Source organism: Populus euphratica, unplaced genomic scaffold (assembly GCF_000495115.2).
Source record: "Populus euphratica unplaced genomic scaffold, PopEup_1.0 scaffold2.1, whole genome shotgun sequence".
In the NCBI taxonomy this organism is placed as follows: Eukaryota; Viridiplantae; Streptophyta; class Magnoliopsida; order Malpighiales; family Salicaceae; genus Populus; species Populus euphratica.
Window position 1 is genome coordinate 4,933,154 of NW_011499846.1, and position 17,796 is coordinate 4,950,949.

The window sequence follows — 17,796 nt, forward strand, 5'->3', positions numbered from 1 at the left end:
TGGATGGGTGAGATTTGTGGTTCTCAATGCCAGAAAGTTGAGAGATCGTGTAGGAACTTTATTGGCTCAAAAGTGCTTAAAGTCAACGATCTACTACCTACTTTGACCTTTGTGTTCCATATAATTTTAAAAATTTTCTTAAATACTTTTTTTAATTATGTCTTTAGTTAAGAACTTGTATCAGAATTTTAAAAATCATGACATTACTTTGCAATTCTGCCCATAAGATGTTTTCAAGTTATACCACCAAGTGATGGAAAATTGGAATTTAATCACCAAGAAACCCTCTGAATGCTTTTTTTTTCATGAAAAAAATAGATATTCTTTTAAGAAAAATTCAAAATATAAATTAAGAAACTTATGCAACTATCTAATTAAATAAAATAATAATTATTTTTATAAATAAATAAATAAATAAATAGTTAAAAATAACTAAAAGAAAAACTAAAAAGATTAAAAATAATTATAGATTAAAAAATATTTAATCCTGCGAAATAAAATTTTACCAGCGGGGACAGACTGACTAGTGCTGCCATCTCTAGAAGCAGCCGCTGTTGAAAATCACCGATGCCCTTCTTTCTTTCTTTTTTTATCAAAAAGAAAAGGAACTGTCGACAGCATGAAAAATCAAATGAAAACCTCAAATAGAAGTTGAAAATTACGGCATCTACTGATTGGCCATTGAAACGAAAAAATTGACAGACGAATACGACCGCCTTTTACTTAATCCCAAGAATAGTGTGATGGTGGGGTTCTCACCACCACAAGTTGCCGAAGTTTGGCGTGGACACTGACACAAAACCACTCTGATATTTTCATCTACCGACTACCGGAGAAAATGATCTATCTAGCAAGTCCCCTTTCTCTTTTGTTCTTTTTTTTTTTTTTTGTGAGGACATGACAGCTCCAGTTAGCAATAGCTAGTGTCTCTTGGGCTTTGCTGTGGATCGCGGTGTGGTGATCCAAAAGTAGCAATGCAACTACCACAGAGCATGGCCGCCTCTTGAAGTTTGGTTAAAAAAGGGAAGAAAGTTCCTTGAAGGTAGGCTTCAGGTAGTTTTTCCCAAAGAAGCATTTAGATGAAGGGATTACAATTGTTATACAATACCAGTAACTTCAAGCTTTTGACGTAGCACTGAGCAGCCTGAAACAATTTCACAGACCATCCACTCATGTAACCAAAAAAGTAAATGAAAAGAGAAGGGTATGGGGAGGTGCTGGTAGATCTGGGATCCTGCATGTGAAACATACATGCAAGGAATTGATATGCAGAAGCATGAATCTTAGTGGATGGTGATCCAGGATTTTTTCTTGAAACTAAGCAGTAGTGTCGTAGATCTCTAATGCCGTGTCAATCTGAGTTCATGTAAATACAGTATAACTTTTCATTGTTCATTACACTTTTCATACATTCATCTAATCCTAAATGCCGAATCCATCCAAAAACTAACAGTCGTAATTTACAAATCACCCGGTGCAGAAGAACAACTATATGCAGCATACGACAAACAAGTAGAAGATAATATGCATAGGAAACAGAAAAATAGTTTGCTGACGCAACATGGAAGACAGGACAGACCATTTGCTTTTAACTTGGAGTTTGCATGTACTCCAATTCAACAACCGTGTAGATGTCTGCAGATCCATTTCATTACTAGCAACCAGAGTATTAACAAGGACAAGGGGGCACGAACAGAGAGAAACCTGTTCCCATGTTTTGCTAAACTTCATTCCTTTACCTCTGAACTTCTCCAGAGGAACCGCATTAATGATAAGTTGACCCTTCAAACCAAGTAAGACCAAATTAAAAAATGAACCAGGAGGCACTCTGCTGACCAGTTGTGAGACAAAGAACTGGCACCATCTGCAGCCCACTAAAGTTGGCAAGCTCTTAATTGAAACAACAAATAAACCTCCATCTCAAAGAGCATTAACAACTAAATGAAGTTGTGGTCAATATTACTTCCTGTAACATTAAAAAGGCAGAGTGCAAATGAACGTATATAAGAATCGTGTCAATAGCAAGAACCAGAGTCATTCCACCAAAAGCACTAGTAAAGTAAATGTTTCCCCTCGTATGTGCTTCCAACTTCTATGTAAAACAACCAACTGAATAGTAAATTGGTGTGTGGTTTTGACCAGGGGTTAGCAAGCGATATTCACAAGAAATCCAGATTATATCAATCATCTCATCAGTGATAATAGCAATAAAATCATCCGCTAACTGCACATAAAGTCATTTTACAAGAAACAAACCTGGTCACATATGGGGCAGGTGTCACTCCTTTCCATCCACTCTAGAATGCAGGAGAGGTGAAAATGATGTTCGCAGTTTGTTAAGTGTTTTGGATTCTCCAAGTCATATTCTGCAAGTGGAAGCAGACAACGCTGACTAATTACTTTAGGAAAACCACACATCATTTCAGGCATGACCTTGATTATGCTTCCACCTATCCAGAAACACTATAAAAGAATAAAATGGAAATAACATTTTCTTCTAGGAAATGGCACCACCGCACCTTCAAGGCATATGGGACAGGCATCTTCCTCTTCTGTTGCGGACGCAACAGGTTCATGTAATTTTGTCACTTCTGACTTCCTTGGAGAGACAAGCAATGAACTGGCTTGAGTTTTGCAGTCCAATTCATCAAGATCTTCACATGTTGCCAACGTTCCAAAACTACCGCGACTAATTGTTTCTTGAACAGATTCAGAATACGGTGACTGTGGGCATCCCAAAATCACATCATATGGCAGAGGTGCAGGAGGGGGGCGGAAAGTATCAGGCGTTGATGTATTCAAATGCAATTCGACCAGGAGACCTGCAGTGAATGCAGAGGCTGCGCCGTTGTGAGATGTTAAGGATTCATGCTCTTCCAAAGCTGGTGGACACTGCACAAGGGTGTTTTAAATTTCAAGATGGTATTTTGTTAGCCAAAAGAACCCATTTGGTTCCATTTCAAGAGATTTCCGCTTGAAAGTGGAAGCAATGTTAGGCCATGTCGTTGTGAAATGGTGTGGAAAAGGATGCAAGAACTTTGGGTGTTTCTAAGATTATTTTATCATGGCAATTTGCATCATTTCACTGACAGAATCTTGACAATAAAAATCCTCAAACCTCTAATATTTCCCCCCCTCTTCGTTGATGGTCAAATAGAAATATATTTACTACGATTCCATCAATACATCACTCATGAAAAATGATGGAGCAAATTTGAAGAGCATCACGAATTTTCTCTATTTATCTTGCTGTCAGACAAGGCATAGATTGTGAAATAGTGCAAGAATTTGAAAGGTACAATTAGAGGCATGGTTTTGAGCTCATATTCAAGGCTAAAAAAACTGAGTTATAACATGCTTTGTCCTCTACAGGTGCAATGCTGACCCTGAAATTCTCCCATTATCTCAAAACATAATTAAAACGTGTCTTTTCCTTTTCCAATCCAAGTAAAGTTGATTCAAGACCGAGACGTACAAATCACAAATGCCATCATGTATCATACAATATCAACCCATGTTCAAGACCCCCAGAGACATCCTAGGACTCTTGCTTGCTAGTTCCAAATCCTATACGCGATTCGGGAATCAATAACAGCTATATCCAACTCCCAAATTTCTCAACGCTCAACATCCACTTCAATAAACCCGAGACACCATAAGCACACGACATTAAAATCAACCACTATCTACTAGAACATTATAAAAAATATAAACATAAAAAAAAAACCCGATAAGCAGACATCAATATATACTCAGGAGAACGAAGATATGAATAATAATACTAACATAGTAATACACGGGCGTTCCGTGTAAATGAGGTTTCCTTGAAGAACAACGGCAACCTCCCATTCCCTGCAATTTTATTACTGTTATTCAACCAATGGTTGTAGCATAGCTTCCTGTTATTTCCATCAAGTGAACAGCAAAGTTAAAACGAGTCACATACATGACCTTAAAAATCACAAAATTAACACTACACAAGTTATCAGCACACAACATCATGCTTCGAATTCAGAAACCAAATGGGCAAAGAGAGGAAATAAACCCTAATCTGAAAGGTTTGCCAGTAATAGACGGGAAAGAAAGAAAACAGTAATTTGAACAGTAACCGAGAAGGATGATAAAGCAAGAAGAATCTATCAGACGAGGAAGAAGATGATGAGAAGGGTGAAGCTTACCTGAAGAGAGATGCGGAAGCAAAATTCGATCCGGTGAGAGGAAAAGGAAAGGAAAGGGAGGAGAGGAGCTGAATAGTGCAGTGATTTTGTAATTTCACCTTTGTTGCTTTATACTTTGTTCTGTTGTTGCATTCCACTCATTTATCCAATTGAGTCCGGGTCTGAGTCGACTCGTGCCTTTTAGCCTAGTTAATTAATGGGCATCTCAGAAAGATCATGGCAACTTGATCATTATTGATAAATTGTCAAGTATATATGAAAGTAGATGGGTTTGGTCTATTTTCCAGTCAATTTTCTATGGTTTAGCCTTAACAAGAATGATAAATAAATTGCTCCCCAATCTTGAAGACGTCATTGACGTGCTGGTATGCAACACTGTGTATATTCAACTTCTTCTGTTTTTTTCATGGAACCTTTTTTCTGTCGTGCTAAAAGGAGAAAGAAATAAAAGGCATGCTTGTGTATCTCATCAGCCATTAACATGCAATTCGCGAGTGGAATAGCGTATCTCACAAGCTCGGTGAGTAGGGAGCGTCAAAACACTCGGCAGTTATTTTGAATAATTTAGCAGGGAGCGTGGTTACTGTTACCCGCATAATTTTACTTTTAAAAATATTTTTTTAGATGTAGCAAAATAATAATTTTTTATTTTTAATAATTTATTTTTATATCAATATATTAAAACAAGCTATAAATATCAAAAATATTAAATTAAAATAAAAATTTCTTAAAAATAGATTGAATCACAATGTAAAACCTAGGAAAGTAATATGCATGTTCTTAAAAATAAAAAAATTACTAGGCTCGCGGCATACCATCGTTGCATTCATCAGCAATGTTTGAATTCCTACTCTTTTTCGTATTTGATTTTGTCCCTCTACCTTTTCTTTTGTATTAAAGGACTCTTCATTTACAAGTTATTAATTCGTACGTTTATGTAGTGCAGAGTATTGAGTTGAATGCTTGGTGACCCATAATCCAATAACTTTTTTTTAAAAAGGTGACCCATAATCCAATAACTTTTTTTTTTTTAAAATCACTTTTGAGATTAAAATTAAAAGATTGAGATAAAGTAAATTATATAAGACAAAAAAACTAAATGCATCTAATTAATTAAAGTAAATTATTTTTTATGTCTTATTTTTTTCTCTTTAAATTATAGGATTCAGAAAATGAAAGAATTACTGTAATATATCGGTATTATTATGATGAAGGGACCCTTATATAATAAAATAGAGAGTGCAAATACTCAATCAAGACAAGAGGAAGTATGGCAACTGACAGCCTTACGATGGCTAAAGATAACCTTCTTTGATGTGGTTAGAGTTTCTTTGTCTGTGTCTTTATTCTGTTTCTCATTTTGCATTTTCATGTCTAGCACTATAAATATTTAAAGCATTTTTTAATTTTTTATATTAAAAAATATTTTATATTCTTTATATTAAAATTTATTTTATTTAGAATAGTTTATAAAATTGAAGAAAAAATATTTTATTTTTTAACTTTTTATCTATCAAATTTAATCTTTGTTATTTTAATAAATTTAAAAAATAAAAATTAATAAATTATTTTTTAGTTTATTTTTTATTTTCATTGTATGGCCAAATTCTATAAACTTTTTCACTTTTATTTTTTTTTATTGTACTGCTGAGTATTGAAAAATAATATATTTTCCATGAATTTACTTCTTATAAAATCAATTTTTCAAATAATAAAAATTTCTAACAAAAATACTCTAGCAATAGTACTCTCGTGCCAATGCTAGTACTCGTTTTCTGTAATTATTTTTTATTATCTATATTTACTTGAATACAGAGAAAAACTAAAAAAAAAAAAGGAAAAGTCTATTCACAATATTGAAATCTGATCTATTACATAGTATCTTATCGACTTGAAACTGAAACTAAATCAAGTTAGAGAAAAACATGGAAAAAAAATCTAATATAACTTAATTAATCTATAAAACTCGCATAAAAATCATGTTGCAATTCGATAACCTAATTAAAATCTAAAATCTAAATTTTTACTAAAATACTAATGTTTTAATTAAAAAATTAATTTAAATTACCCGATAACTTGATCAAAATTCAAAGCCTGGATTTTGAACTATACCAGGTTTGAAAACCATGATTCCATCTATTCTACAAAATCCAGAAACGTCGAAGATCATTCGTTACTGCTCCAGTCATCAAAGAAAATTGATTGATCAAATTGGATGAATCATAGAAGAACTGGGGAGGCTTGCATTAATGCAATGTTTCATAGTTGCTGCACCTGCTCCCACTAAACCAACCAGGCCTTTTCTTATTCCTTCGTGGGTAAATAATAACAAAGCCCTGAAAAAAAGGGACATCCTAAAGACTAAAACTTGATCATTTTTCTTTAATTTTTTAATATTAAAAAGGATTTGATGGAGTTTTTTCTCCAGAGCAAAACATGTTTTCTAGATATCAATACCAGAATATATTTTATCAGCACTAATCAACTTAAATTAACATATTAAATTCATAATTAAAATTACTAACTTATTAACATATTAAATTCATAATTAAAATTGCTAACTTTTTGTAAAAAAATAATATAAAATTTAATTTTTAATGAATTTAATATTGAATAATAAAATTAAAAATTAATTAATTAAAAAATATAAAAAATAATCTATATCAATTTGAATTAACCTGTCAATCTCATCACTCGAATTATAAACTTGAGATAACCTCGTAAAAAACAAACTAAAATAAATTATTTAGTGTATTTTCTAACCAATTTAATGTTGCAAAGAGAAATAAACAAAAAAAAACCTAAGAAATTACTTGAATTAACTTGGCTGGCCAACCAAACCTGGGATCCAGATAACAAGACTACTTGAATTAACTTGGCTGGCCAACCAAACTTGGGATCCAGATAACAATGATAACTTCATAAAAAATCAACTAAAATTAATTATAAAGTTCACTTATCGGTTAACTCAACAATAAAGTATTATAATAAAAAAATTAATTAAAATTTAAAAACATTTTAGTTAATTGGATTAATTTTATTATATTCATAATTCGAGTTAACATGTTAAGTATTATAATAAAAAAATTAATTAAAATTTAAAAACATTCTAGTTAATTGAATTAATTTTATTATATTTATAATTCGAGTTAACATATTAGATTAATTTGTAAGACTCCAACACATGCTATAAATAACTCTATACAAAGTAAGTTAAAGATAAATTAATAAATTTAATTATTAATAAATCTAATAATAAAAAAAACTAAATTTAAAAAGAAATACAGGGAAAAGAAAAGGACAGATCAATGGTGCTGTGCCCAGCAACTTCGAGAAAGGAAACAATGAATTCCTCTGAATCTTGGTAGGGACGAGGCTTCTGTCTACAAGTCTCTCGTCGTCAGAATTATACCAGTTTATAAGAAAACTAGGAAAATCGTGCATTGTAGGAGATGAAAAAAAATGAAGAATCTAATAAAAGCCACATTTCTCTGTATACTTAGAATGTGTTTAAGAGCATGCAATATATATTTTTTTTTTGTACGTGGAGTCCATCTAATACACAAAATGCGTTAGATTTTCATGCTTTTCCTTACTTTTTATACGGGTCTGGTAGAAAAAACATTACACATTTATAAGAAAGTAGTTTTTTTTTTAAATAAATTTTTAAAAAATAAATTATTTTCTGGTATTTATTAGTGTAATGGAAAAAAAATTAGAAAATACTTTTTAGTATTTGATTATATCATAAAAAATACACTAAAAAATAACTTATTAATATTTTATTTATTTCAAGTTTATTAAAATAATGAGGATCAAATTTTACAAGTTAAAAGGTTGAATGAGAATGAAATTGAAAAAATATAATTCATAAATGATCTCAAATAAAATAAATAATAATCAAATTAATAAAGATTAAATATAAAAACTTAAAAAATCAAAATAATAATAGTTAATATTTTATATATAATTTTAAATAAAATAAGTAACAATTAAAATAACGAGGACCAAATTTGATAGATAAAAAATTTTAATAAAAAAATAACAAGGAAAAAAATAATAATTATAAAAATGAGGATCAAAGTTAATATAAAAATTAAATTTTAAGAGATAAAATTAAAAAATAAAGATTCAAAACAAAATATATATAGTAATTAAAAGTTTGATGAACAAATTTGATATAATCAAAAAATAATATAACATTTCTAAATTTTTCATAACTTTTAAAAAATATTTTCAGTCCAAAGTTTTTAGAAAAACACTTTTATAGAAACCAAATTAAATTTTTATTTAACTGAAAAGTATTTTTTATTTATCAATTTTTTTAATTTGACTAAAAAATATTATTTATTAATTAATTTTTTTAATAATAAATAAATACAAAAAAATATATTTTTTTAAAATCCATTTTCAAGAAACAAACATTTCCCCAATCAGACCAAACTTTCGAGCATCATGTATAAAAGATTTCAAGTACGGTTTAGAATTGTATTTCAAATAATATTTTTTTAAAAAATGTTATATATTTTCAAATTATTTTAATATATTAATATAAAAAATAATTTAAAAAAACAAGATACGTGCTCTAACTCCACTTAGACATGGATCTTGACTCTCGAGGCCTCGCTAAACGACAAGGGTCTCAAACATGGTGGTGGATTCCTTCGAATGTCACGGGATAAGCACGCTGCAGTGTTGTTATTGGCTTACGTGGACATGCACCCTTCTCACGTTAATTTTTGCTGCTCTAATTATCGGATATGTGGACATTTAAAAATATTTTTGAAGAAATTTAAATTTTTGTATTTTAAATTGATTTTTTTATACTTTTAAAAAATAATTTTTAAAATAGAAAAAATATTATTTTAATATATTTCAAAACATAAAATATTTTAAAAAATAACCATTATCCTAATACTTTCACAAGACTCCTGGACATGTAGTTATTTTTTGCCCTCTTGTTATTATAAGAAAATAATCTCATGGCATTATCTCGGATATTATTACTGGCTTGATGCACATTTCAGCCATCCAGCGCCCTCGGCTCCAGGAAGGTCTCGTAGCCACACAAAATCCCACCTAGCTGTAAACAACCTGCACCTTGTATCTACAACCATTCCCTAGAAGACGAAAACCGCAAAGTCTGCCTTCGTGATCCCTGAACGACGGCACTACTTGTACTTTATGCTATCTTAATGTCAAATATGAAAAACAATTAAATAGTTCCTTGACCAATGCTAATCATGCATACTTTAGCATAATTTTGTCACAAAAAATGTTTTTTTCGTCAACCTTTTCATATTATTTATTTTTTAAAAATCAAAATAAACTAGAAAAGAGCATAAAACAGACAAAGAATTTTATAAATGGAATGAAAAACACAGAGATTTATATATATATATATATATATATATATATATATATATATATATATATATATATATATATATATATATTTCTTAAAAACATTGAGGACCAATTGATCATTTTTTCTAAGTTCCAGAAACTAACTCCATGATTTTCCTACGTCAACTTTGGTGCTCAATTCATATATTGCATCTTCCGATGATCTCCACATCCCACTTTCTTTCAATCCCTACCGTCCATTCTCAAACTTCAGTTGACATTCCCGCCATTTCCTTCTCCAAGAAACCATATCATGCCGCCAAAAACAACGACCGTTTTCACCAAATCTCTCTCACTTCTCCCTCCTACTCGACTCAGATCATTAACAACCGTTCCCGAGTCAACTCACTTAACCGATCCCCACTCAACCCATTCTTTCTGCTCCAGAGCCCTAAACTTCTCTGCCAAAATGGGTTTTCTTCGTGAAGGAAAACAAGTACATTCACATGTTATAAAGTTGGGATTTTGTAATGTATTGTCCTTGCAAAATCAGATTTTGAATGTCTATATAAAATGCAAGAGCTTTAATTATGCGCACAGATTGTTTGACGAAATGCATGTGAGAAATGTGGTTACATGGAATACTGTGATTTGCGGGCTTGTAGACTGCAGGGGCAGTGATTATGAGTCAAGTGTCTACATGGGTTTTTGTTATTTCAGGAAAATGCTGCTCGATAAGGTAGGTTTTGATGCTATAACTCTTAATGGGTTGCTTCGCGCATGTCTCGAGTTAAACGATGTCGAGATTGGTAGAGAATTGCATTGTTTTATAGTGAAATTGGGTTTTGCAGTGAATAGTTTTGTCAACAGTGCTCTGGTTGATTTGTATGGGAAATGTGGATTAGTCAAGGAAGCGAGGCGTGCTTTTGATGAAGTATACTGTAGAGATTTGGTGTTATGGAATGTGATGCTGTCTTGCTATGCTATGAATTGCTTAGCTGAAGAGGCTTCCGGTTTCTTTAAGTTAATGCAAGAGGAGAATTTTATGACAGATGGTTTTACATTTTCTAGCATACTCAATTCATGTGGAACTCAGGGATCTTGTAACCTAGGAAGACAGATCCACGGTCTTGCTATCAAACTGTCTTTTGATTTAGATGTATTGGTGGCTAGTGGCCTTGTTGACATGTATGCAAAGAGTGAAAATATAGATGATGCTCGGAAGGCTTTTGATGGGATGGCTGCTAGAAATGTAGTCTCTTGGAATACTATGGTTGTGGGTTATGGTCGCCTTGGAGATGCGGGGGAAGCTATGAAACTTCTCATTGGAATGTTTCAAGAAGATTTAAGACCTGATGAAATTACTCTGGCTAGCATTATTAGATCATGCAGCAGTGCATTGACCTATTGCGAAATTATGCAAGTCAATGCTTATGTACTTAAAAATGGTTTCCATGCCTTTTTATCAATTGCAAATACTTTAATAAATGCATACTCCAAGGGTGGTAGCATTGCAATGGCACTTCAGTGTTTTAGCACAGTTATGGAGCCTGATCTTGTTACTTGGACTTCACTTATTGGTGCGTATGCATTCCACAGTCTTCCAAAAAAAAGTATTGATACTTTTGAGGAGATGTTAGCTGATGGTGTATGGCCAGATCAAATTGTCTTTCTGGAAGTCCTTTCTGCCTGTAGCCACGCAGGGCTAGTAAATGAGGGGCTTCATTACTTCAGTTTAATGAAAGATTATCATATTTGGCCAGGTTTAGAGCACTATACTTGTCTCATTGACCTTCTCGGTAGAGCCGGTCTCTTGGACGTGGCTTTTAATATTTTGAATTCAATGTCAATTGAGTATAGCTCAGACACCTTGGGAGCATTTATCGGGGCATGTAAAATCCATGGAGACGTAAAATTAGCTAAATGGGCCGCAGAAAAGCTTTTGGAAATGGAGCCAAACAAGCCTGTAAATTATACTCTTATGTCTAGCGTCTTTGCTTCTGAAGGTCACTGGCATGATGTGGCAAGAATACACAAACTGATGGGGGATAGGTGTGGTCACGGAGTTCCAGGTTGTAGCTGGATGGAATATGCTGGTGCCATAGATGAAGTTCCTGTCAAAATTTAATCGGTGTATGGTATGTTAGGGAATGCCCCATGGGTAATACAGGAACAATATTTTCTTTCCCAAGTACATGCCATGCATGACAATGTTTGTGATGAACGTGCACCCTAGCTCCCCTCATCTGATGCCTTGGCTTGAAACAAGCTTCTCGACTGGTGGTGAGTGTTTATCAGTTTGGTTCTTGTCTTGAGGTATGCCTATTTGCAAATGTGGTGATCATTAATTTTAATTCTTTTTGTTGTTCCTAACTTGAAATCCGCAGAAAATGTTTTGATAGCAAGGCTGACCCCCTTTCATCTTACTGGGCCTAGTGGGGCGAGACGGTCCAAATATAGAAGGCAAGTTAAACCGCGACTCAGGTGTTAAGCTTTTTGCTCACTCGAGTGTCATTGAACAAGTGGCTCAACTAAAATCTGATCGTAGTATGCATCTTTGAAGTCATTTGGATAATTCTCATACTGCAAATATCGCAACATCCTTGCTAGAAGTATCTTCCATACGTCCTTTTCTTTGTGTTGCTGACATCAGCATTTGTTAGGTAATAGAGATCCAGTATAGAAACATCACCCGCCTTCTACCACTAAAAGTTGGTTGGGTTCTGATTGAATTGTCACATCTCCCTAGTAACAAGTCAAATTACCACCAATCCATTTTTTTATTTGTTGTAAAACAGGTGTTGGTGGAAAGTTTCCCTTTAAACTCTGGCAATCTTCAACAAACTGCAAAACCCTGTCATTTTCCACTGCCATTTCAGTACTCATCACTGTTTATAACTCTGACAATCTCCATCCTAACTGCACAGACCAGTTGATTGACTTCTAATCAAAGAGTTTCTATCTTCATGTGCGGTGCACTCTCATGATATAAATGTTGTTTCTATGTCTGGTAAGCTCCACTTCTGTGGTGGATTTGTCTGGTACGAATTCTGCACATGCAAATGATTTGGAAATATTCTCCTCGAACTGCAATCAGTAATTTAGCCAATGCTCTTTAAAGCTGCAAGCAATTTTAATTTTAATTCCCGAACATAATACAAAATGAATAGTCTGAAAGGAGTTTCTTTCCTCATGGACACGACCTCTCTTTTGCAACGGCTATCATATTTTTTCTTAATCTGGGAGGGTATGGTAGAATATAATCAAATTAATGTTTCTGTCATAAGAGTTATTATGCATTGTTTCCGTGTTAGTGTGTGAAACTGGCTTGAGGAACAAAGAAGGTAGACAATCCAGATGATTTCTTGCTTGTCAGTAACGGAATTTGAGGTTTTTGTGAAATCTATTATCCTAGGATCTGTGGGGCCTGCTGAAGTGATCAACCACTCAGCTTCTGTTTCTGAAGTAGTTTGCAAGAATTCTTGATCAACTAAACGTTATACTCTATTAGGGTTTTTGGTGTGAAACCAACTGTGATTTGGACAGGGAAAGGATCCAAACTACCATCCATTACAACTTGGGGACACATTGAATAGAGCACAGACCCTCAAGACACTCTTGAAACTGACACGTGACAGTTAAGTGTAACATCACAGCCCTTCTCTGTCTCTGTGCAAACTGTCCAGCACAAAGAGAGGCCAAGATGTTTCGGTGTCTTTATGAGTGAAATGAAGGCCACTAGCTGCTACCAAGTGCTGGGATTTGACTCAGGGCACGACCAAGCAATAAGATAACCTTTTCCTTGTGGGATTTCTGTGGTTCAATGAGAGAAGATTGTCCACACTCCCGGCCTCACGATTTAACAACTTTTTCTAATTTTTAGAGTGTTGATAGCGTCAACAACCAACACATGATTTTGTTTCTCTGCGGAATGTCAATCGATCAATCTTTAGATCCTTTTCTTAACTAGTCAAAATGTATTGGTGTCATTTTAATCTTATTCAGTTGTTCATCCTAGTGTTCTGACTTGTTAATTGGTTTTCTTTTCTGGTTTTGTTCTCCTTTTTAATTTAATCTCCATAAAGAAGCTCCACTGCTAGATTACAAGTTCTACTGACTCTGCCAATCTTATTATTTTTTTATTTTTTTTACCATTGACGACTCCTCTCCCTTTGTTCACCATCATTATCAACACTTGCGTGTTACTATCATATTTCTTATGGAAACTCATTGGAAGTTTTCCCGGTCGGTATCTAAAATAAACAATTTAAAATTTCATCCTCACACTTGTTATTAGAATTATAATTTTATTTTTCTAGATTATTTTATCTTTTCAATTATTTATTAAGAAAGACAATGTTTGAAATTGTGTTAATGATTGCTTTTTAAAATATATTAAAATAATATTTTTTTATTTCTTAAAATTTATTTTTAATATCAAACAATCTAAAATTATAAAAAAATAAAAATATTTTTTAAACATAAAAACAAAAACAAGGATATTTTATATAAAAAAGTAAAAAACTTTCAATTTAAGAAAAATAATACAGCGGGCCTTAATACTAATCATTTATAATAATCAAATTGAAACCTCGATGATCAAGCTTAATTATAGTTGGTGCCAGTTACCATTCATAACTTCAGCGGCTCACGTTAGCCCCACCGACCTTTGAAAAATCAAAGTCTTCCCCTTTTTTTATTAACACAACAGCTACCCGCCATTTCTACCCACCTCTCTCTAAACAATGAAGAGCCCATATTCTCGCTACGCTCGCCGGACCCCAGCCTCCGGCGTAGGGTATACGCCGGACTGTGATCCATACTCCCCGACATCCTCCTCATACTCGAGCGGCTCCACCTTGAAGAAACGGAACCCGTTGTCGGTGGCCGCGAAATCAATGGCCGGTGTGTTTGTTGCTTGTTTCACGCCTCCCGAGCCTGAGCCGAACAATTCAAAGGACTTTGGTTACTCTGAAGAGTTAAAAGCTCCATCTGGTAAACTCCTTGTTTGTTTTGTTGACTTTTTTACTGTTTTGCGGTAAGGTTTTTGCTGAGAGAAAAGGTAAGAAACCTGAGATGTGGTTCTTGATTCATATGATGTAGTCTTTTTTGGAGACTTTTCTTTTTGGGTTGGACTATAGAATGCGATTGCAACGCGGTAATGATGGTTTGTTTTTAATTCATCTTCTGTGTAAACAAATCATGGCCTAAAAGTTGTGTTGGAAGCAAGGGATCAGATCCTTGAATATTTTTCTTTTACTATAAGTTTTTATTTGGATATAAATGAGAAATTACTGAATGTGCATGGTTTATCAAAGATCACTTCTTGTCTACTTATTGTTATGCTATGACAACGTTTGATTATCAATAAATTTCTTGAAACCTTAACAAATGTGTTTGGTACCCTGCCCTTCCCTTTCTAAAGGCAGTACTTGTTATATACACCAATTTGATTTACTTCTTTGTTATTTATCGATTTTATGGTAAAAGTTGGGCCGAATCTCAATGTGTTAGTATGATAATAACAAATTAAATAAGCAGATTTGGTATTACTCCAAAGCAACAGCAACTGGGGGTTCTTGGCCCATTTCAAAAAAGCGTAATTAATCTAAAAAAAAGAAAGAAAGTAGACTTGTATATCCGATTTTAAGTTTATTTACTAAACACATAACAATTTGTGAGACAACGCTTTAGTTTCAGAGCATTGAAGCATACCTGAAGTACATGGTGAATCTTTTTCTTTTTTTTCTTTTTCTATATGAAATGAATTTGTAGACTTAGAATGAACTGCTCAAATTTGTTCCTTCCAGTTGCATCTAGTACTTCTGGTGGCAATGAAAGGAGACGAAGTTCAAGAAGAGGTATATATAGCGGTCCAGCCAATTCATTCCATGGGAGAGAACCTGGGAGTGTAAATTTTACCATGGAGGAAATCTATGCAGCCACAAGGAACTTCTCTCCTACATTCAAGATTGGACAAGGTGGTTTTGGGACAGTATACAAGGGAAGATTCCAAGATGGAACTGTTGTTGCCATCAAACGTGCCAAGAAGGTTGGTGAAAGTTGCAGTTTATTTTTCTGCTTCAGTGAATGTGAGTATTCTGAGGTTTCACAGATTGCTTGGTTACCTGTGTCTGCAGAGTGTATATGATAAGCATTTAGGTGTAGAATTTCAAAGTGAGATTCGAACACTGGCACAGGTGGAGCATTTAAATCTAGTAAAGTTCTATGGATATCTGGAGCATGAAGATGAAAGAATTGTTCTTGTGGAGTATGTTGCCAATGGAACTCTCAGAGAACACTTGGATTGTGAGTTCTTCGCAACCTCTCTCTGTGCCTGCATGTGTGTCTGTTTGCACGCTCATGTGTGTTGGATGTGGCAGATGAAGATACATGTTTGCAAATTTGGGAATTTTGTTGATTCACGAATGACATTGATGCAGGTATTCATGGAAATGTTATTGACCTTGCCGTGCGCCTAGATATTGCAATTGATGTGGCTCATGCAATCACTTATCTTCACATGTACACAGGTTTTCTTTTAATTCCAACCAACCTAATTTTACTTGTATCAAAGTTAGAGCTGCTGCTATTTCTCTGACACTTGCAGAAAAGCTTGAGATATCTTATTGGATCATTGTGGCTTTCTATGTAGATCACCCAATTATTCACAGGGACATAAAGTCCTCCAACATCCTCCTCACAGAAAACTTTCGAGCCAAGGTAGCTGACTTTGGTTTTGCTAGACTGGCAGCTGATAGTGATTCAGGTGCCACCCATGTGTCTACCCAAGTTAAAGGAACTGCTGGCTACTTGGACCCAGAATATTTGAGGACTTATCAATTGACTGAGAAGAGTGATGTTTATTCATTTGGTGTATTGCTGGTTGAACTAGTGACAGGTAGGCGCCCTATTGAAGCGAAAAGGGAAATCAAGGAGCGTATAACTGCAAAATGGGTACAATACTCTTTCCCTTTGTTTCTTCAGTAAATAAAAGTCTTACTAAATATTAATTATGTCATGTAAAACTATAAACTCCCAGCTCTATAGTTATCCACTACTAGCAATATCTGATGGATCCCACCATGGAAGTCCTCAACAGAGCCTAGAAGGCAATCCCAGCCCTCCCATCTAATCTCACATTTTGTAGGAACTTTGTACCAAGAGAATTAAAGCAATCAATAATAGACCTGTTCTGATTTCAGTCAGTTTTTGCGCAGGCAATAAAGAAGTTCGCGGAAGGTAATGCCATTTTAATATTGGACCCGAAACTAAAATGTACTGCTGCAAATAACTTGGCCCTGGAAAAGATTCTTGAACTGGCCATGCAATGTTTGGCTCCTCACAGACAGAGTCGGCCAAGCATGAGGAAATGTGCTGAGATTCTTTGGAGTATCCGTAAGGATTACAAGGAACAATCAGCCTCAGATTTTCGTTCTCTTTCTTCTAAATCACAGGGGAGTATTTCAGTAATAACAGAAGAATAAACAAATAGCTGCCTAGTATTGCAGAAATGATAATGTGAAGAGAAAAAAGCCAAGCAGGTTGCTTTTTAAGACGAACAAGTGAGTCGAGAGTAATTGTGCAGGGTGGTCAGAGTAGAAAAAGGATTGATAGCTTTCCATAGAGCGATTTCCAAGATGGCACAATATTGCCCAATAAGACTCCGCTGCTTGCAAGATCACAGGAGGTGTTCGTTGTGAAGTTATGAATGTATATAGGAAAATCGTTTTAAGGTGACGAAGTGCCTTTGCTTCCACCTGATTTTGTGTTTACTGCTTCATCTTTTTGGTTACAATTGTTTTTTAATCTTTCATGTTGTTTCCATCCATTCTGCAACATTTCTAAACAGGGTGGGGTTTGTATTTTTTTCTGTATTGTTGCAGACAAATATTTCTTGGAGACTATCCCCCAATCTAGAACATATCATTTTGAGAAATCCATGTCAAATGGATGTTGTGTGAGAACATAAACATTGTAAACTATGTGATTAATATTGTATATCGATAGGCTTGCAATATTTTCACTACTTTTTGAGGAATTACATGTAAACATTTCCTCTCGTGATCTCCATTTGGATGCAAACTGCGTCCTAGTTGGAAACTGGATGTCTGGTTCAATCTCTCTCCAGCATTTAGTTTATTCAGATTGCAATAAGCGGCTGACACTTCTCTTGTTGAGGACGAGGTCCCATCTATCCACTTGCTAATTTATATGTCAAGGTACAATAATTTCATTTCATTTAATGACCAATAACATCTTTGTCCGTGGG

The 17,796-nt window shown here is 34.0% G+C and overlaps 3 protein-coding genes across 9 annotated transcripts; 2 read left to right on the plus strand and 1 right to left on the minus strand.

The window, feature by feature from the left end:
• Positions 1-1,333: 1,333 nt before the first annotated feature.
• LOC105134090 (E3 ubiquitin-protein ligase At3g02290) lies at positions 1,334-4,509 on the minus strand. 2 transcript variants are annotated; one of them, XM_011038373.1, is made up of 5 exons: positions 4,179-4,509; positions 3,787-3,852; positions 2,520-2,892; positions 2,257-2,366; positions 1,334-1,966 (listed from the first exon to the last, which is right to left on the minus strand). In XM_011038373.1, exons 2-5 carry the CDS (start codon positions 3,847-3,849, stop codon positions 1,931-1,933), a joined length of 582 nt encoding a protein of 193 aa, XP_011036675.1. In that variant the 5' UTR covers positions 3,850-3,852; positions 4,179-4,509; the 3' UTR covers positions 1,334-1,930. The 2 variants fall into 2 exon arrangements, with proteins under 2 accessions (XP_011036675.1, XP_011036670.1); XM_011038368.1 differs by having other exon boundaries at positions 3,787-3,899; positions 4,179-4,501.
• Positions 4,510-9,662: 5,153 nt separating this feature from the next.
• Positions 9,663-13,536, plus strand: LOC105134109 (Pentatricopeptide repeat (PPR-like) superfamily protein). Of its 6 annotated transcripts, none has more exons than XM_011038413.1 (3): positions 9,663-11,807; positions 11,912-12,478; positions 12,940-13,536. In XM_011038413.1, the coding sequence occupies exon 1, from the start codon at positions 9,838-9,840 to the stop codon at positions 11,650-11,652; it is 1,815 nt and encodes a 604-aa protein (XP_011036715.1). In that variant the 5' UTR covers positions 9,663-9,837; the 3' UTR covers positions 11,653-11,807; positions 11,912-12,478; positions 12,940-13,536. The 6 variants fall into 6 exon arrangements, with proteins under 6 accessions (XP_011036715.1, XP_011036706.1, XP_011036722.1 ...); XM_011038404.1 differs by having other exon boundaries at positions 13,036-13,536; XM_011038420.1 differs by having other exon boundaries at positions 11,912-12,187; positions 12,323-13,536.
• Positions 13,537-14,198: 662 nt separating this feature from the next.
• On the plus strand, positions 14,199-17,551 carry LOC105134144 (calmodulin-binding receptor-like cytoplasmic kinase 2). The gene is made up of 6 exons (XM_011038445.1): positions 14,199-14,519; positions 15,335-15,576; positions 15,665-15,833; positions 15,968-16,057; positions 16,180-16,481; positions 16,745-17,551. The coding sequence occupies exons 1-6, from the start codon at positions 14,270-14,272 to the stop codon at positions 17,009-17,011; spliced, it is 1,320 nt and encodes a 439-aa protein (XP_011036747.1). The 5' UTR covers positions 14,199-14,269; the 3' UTR covers positions 17,012-17,551.
• The last annotated feature ends 245 nt before the right edge of the window (positions 17,552-17,796 follow it).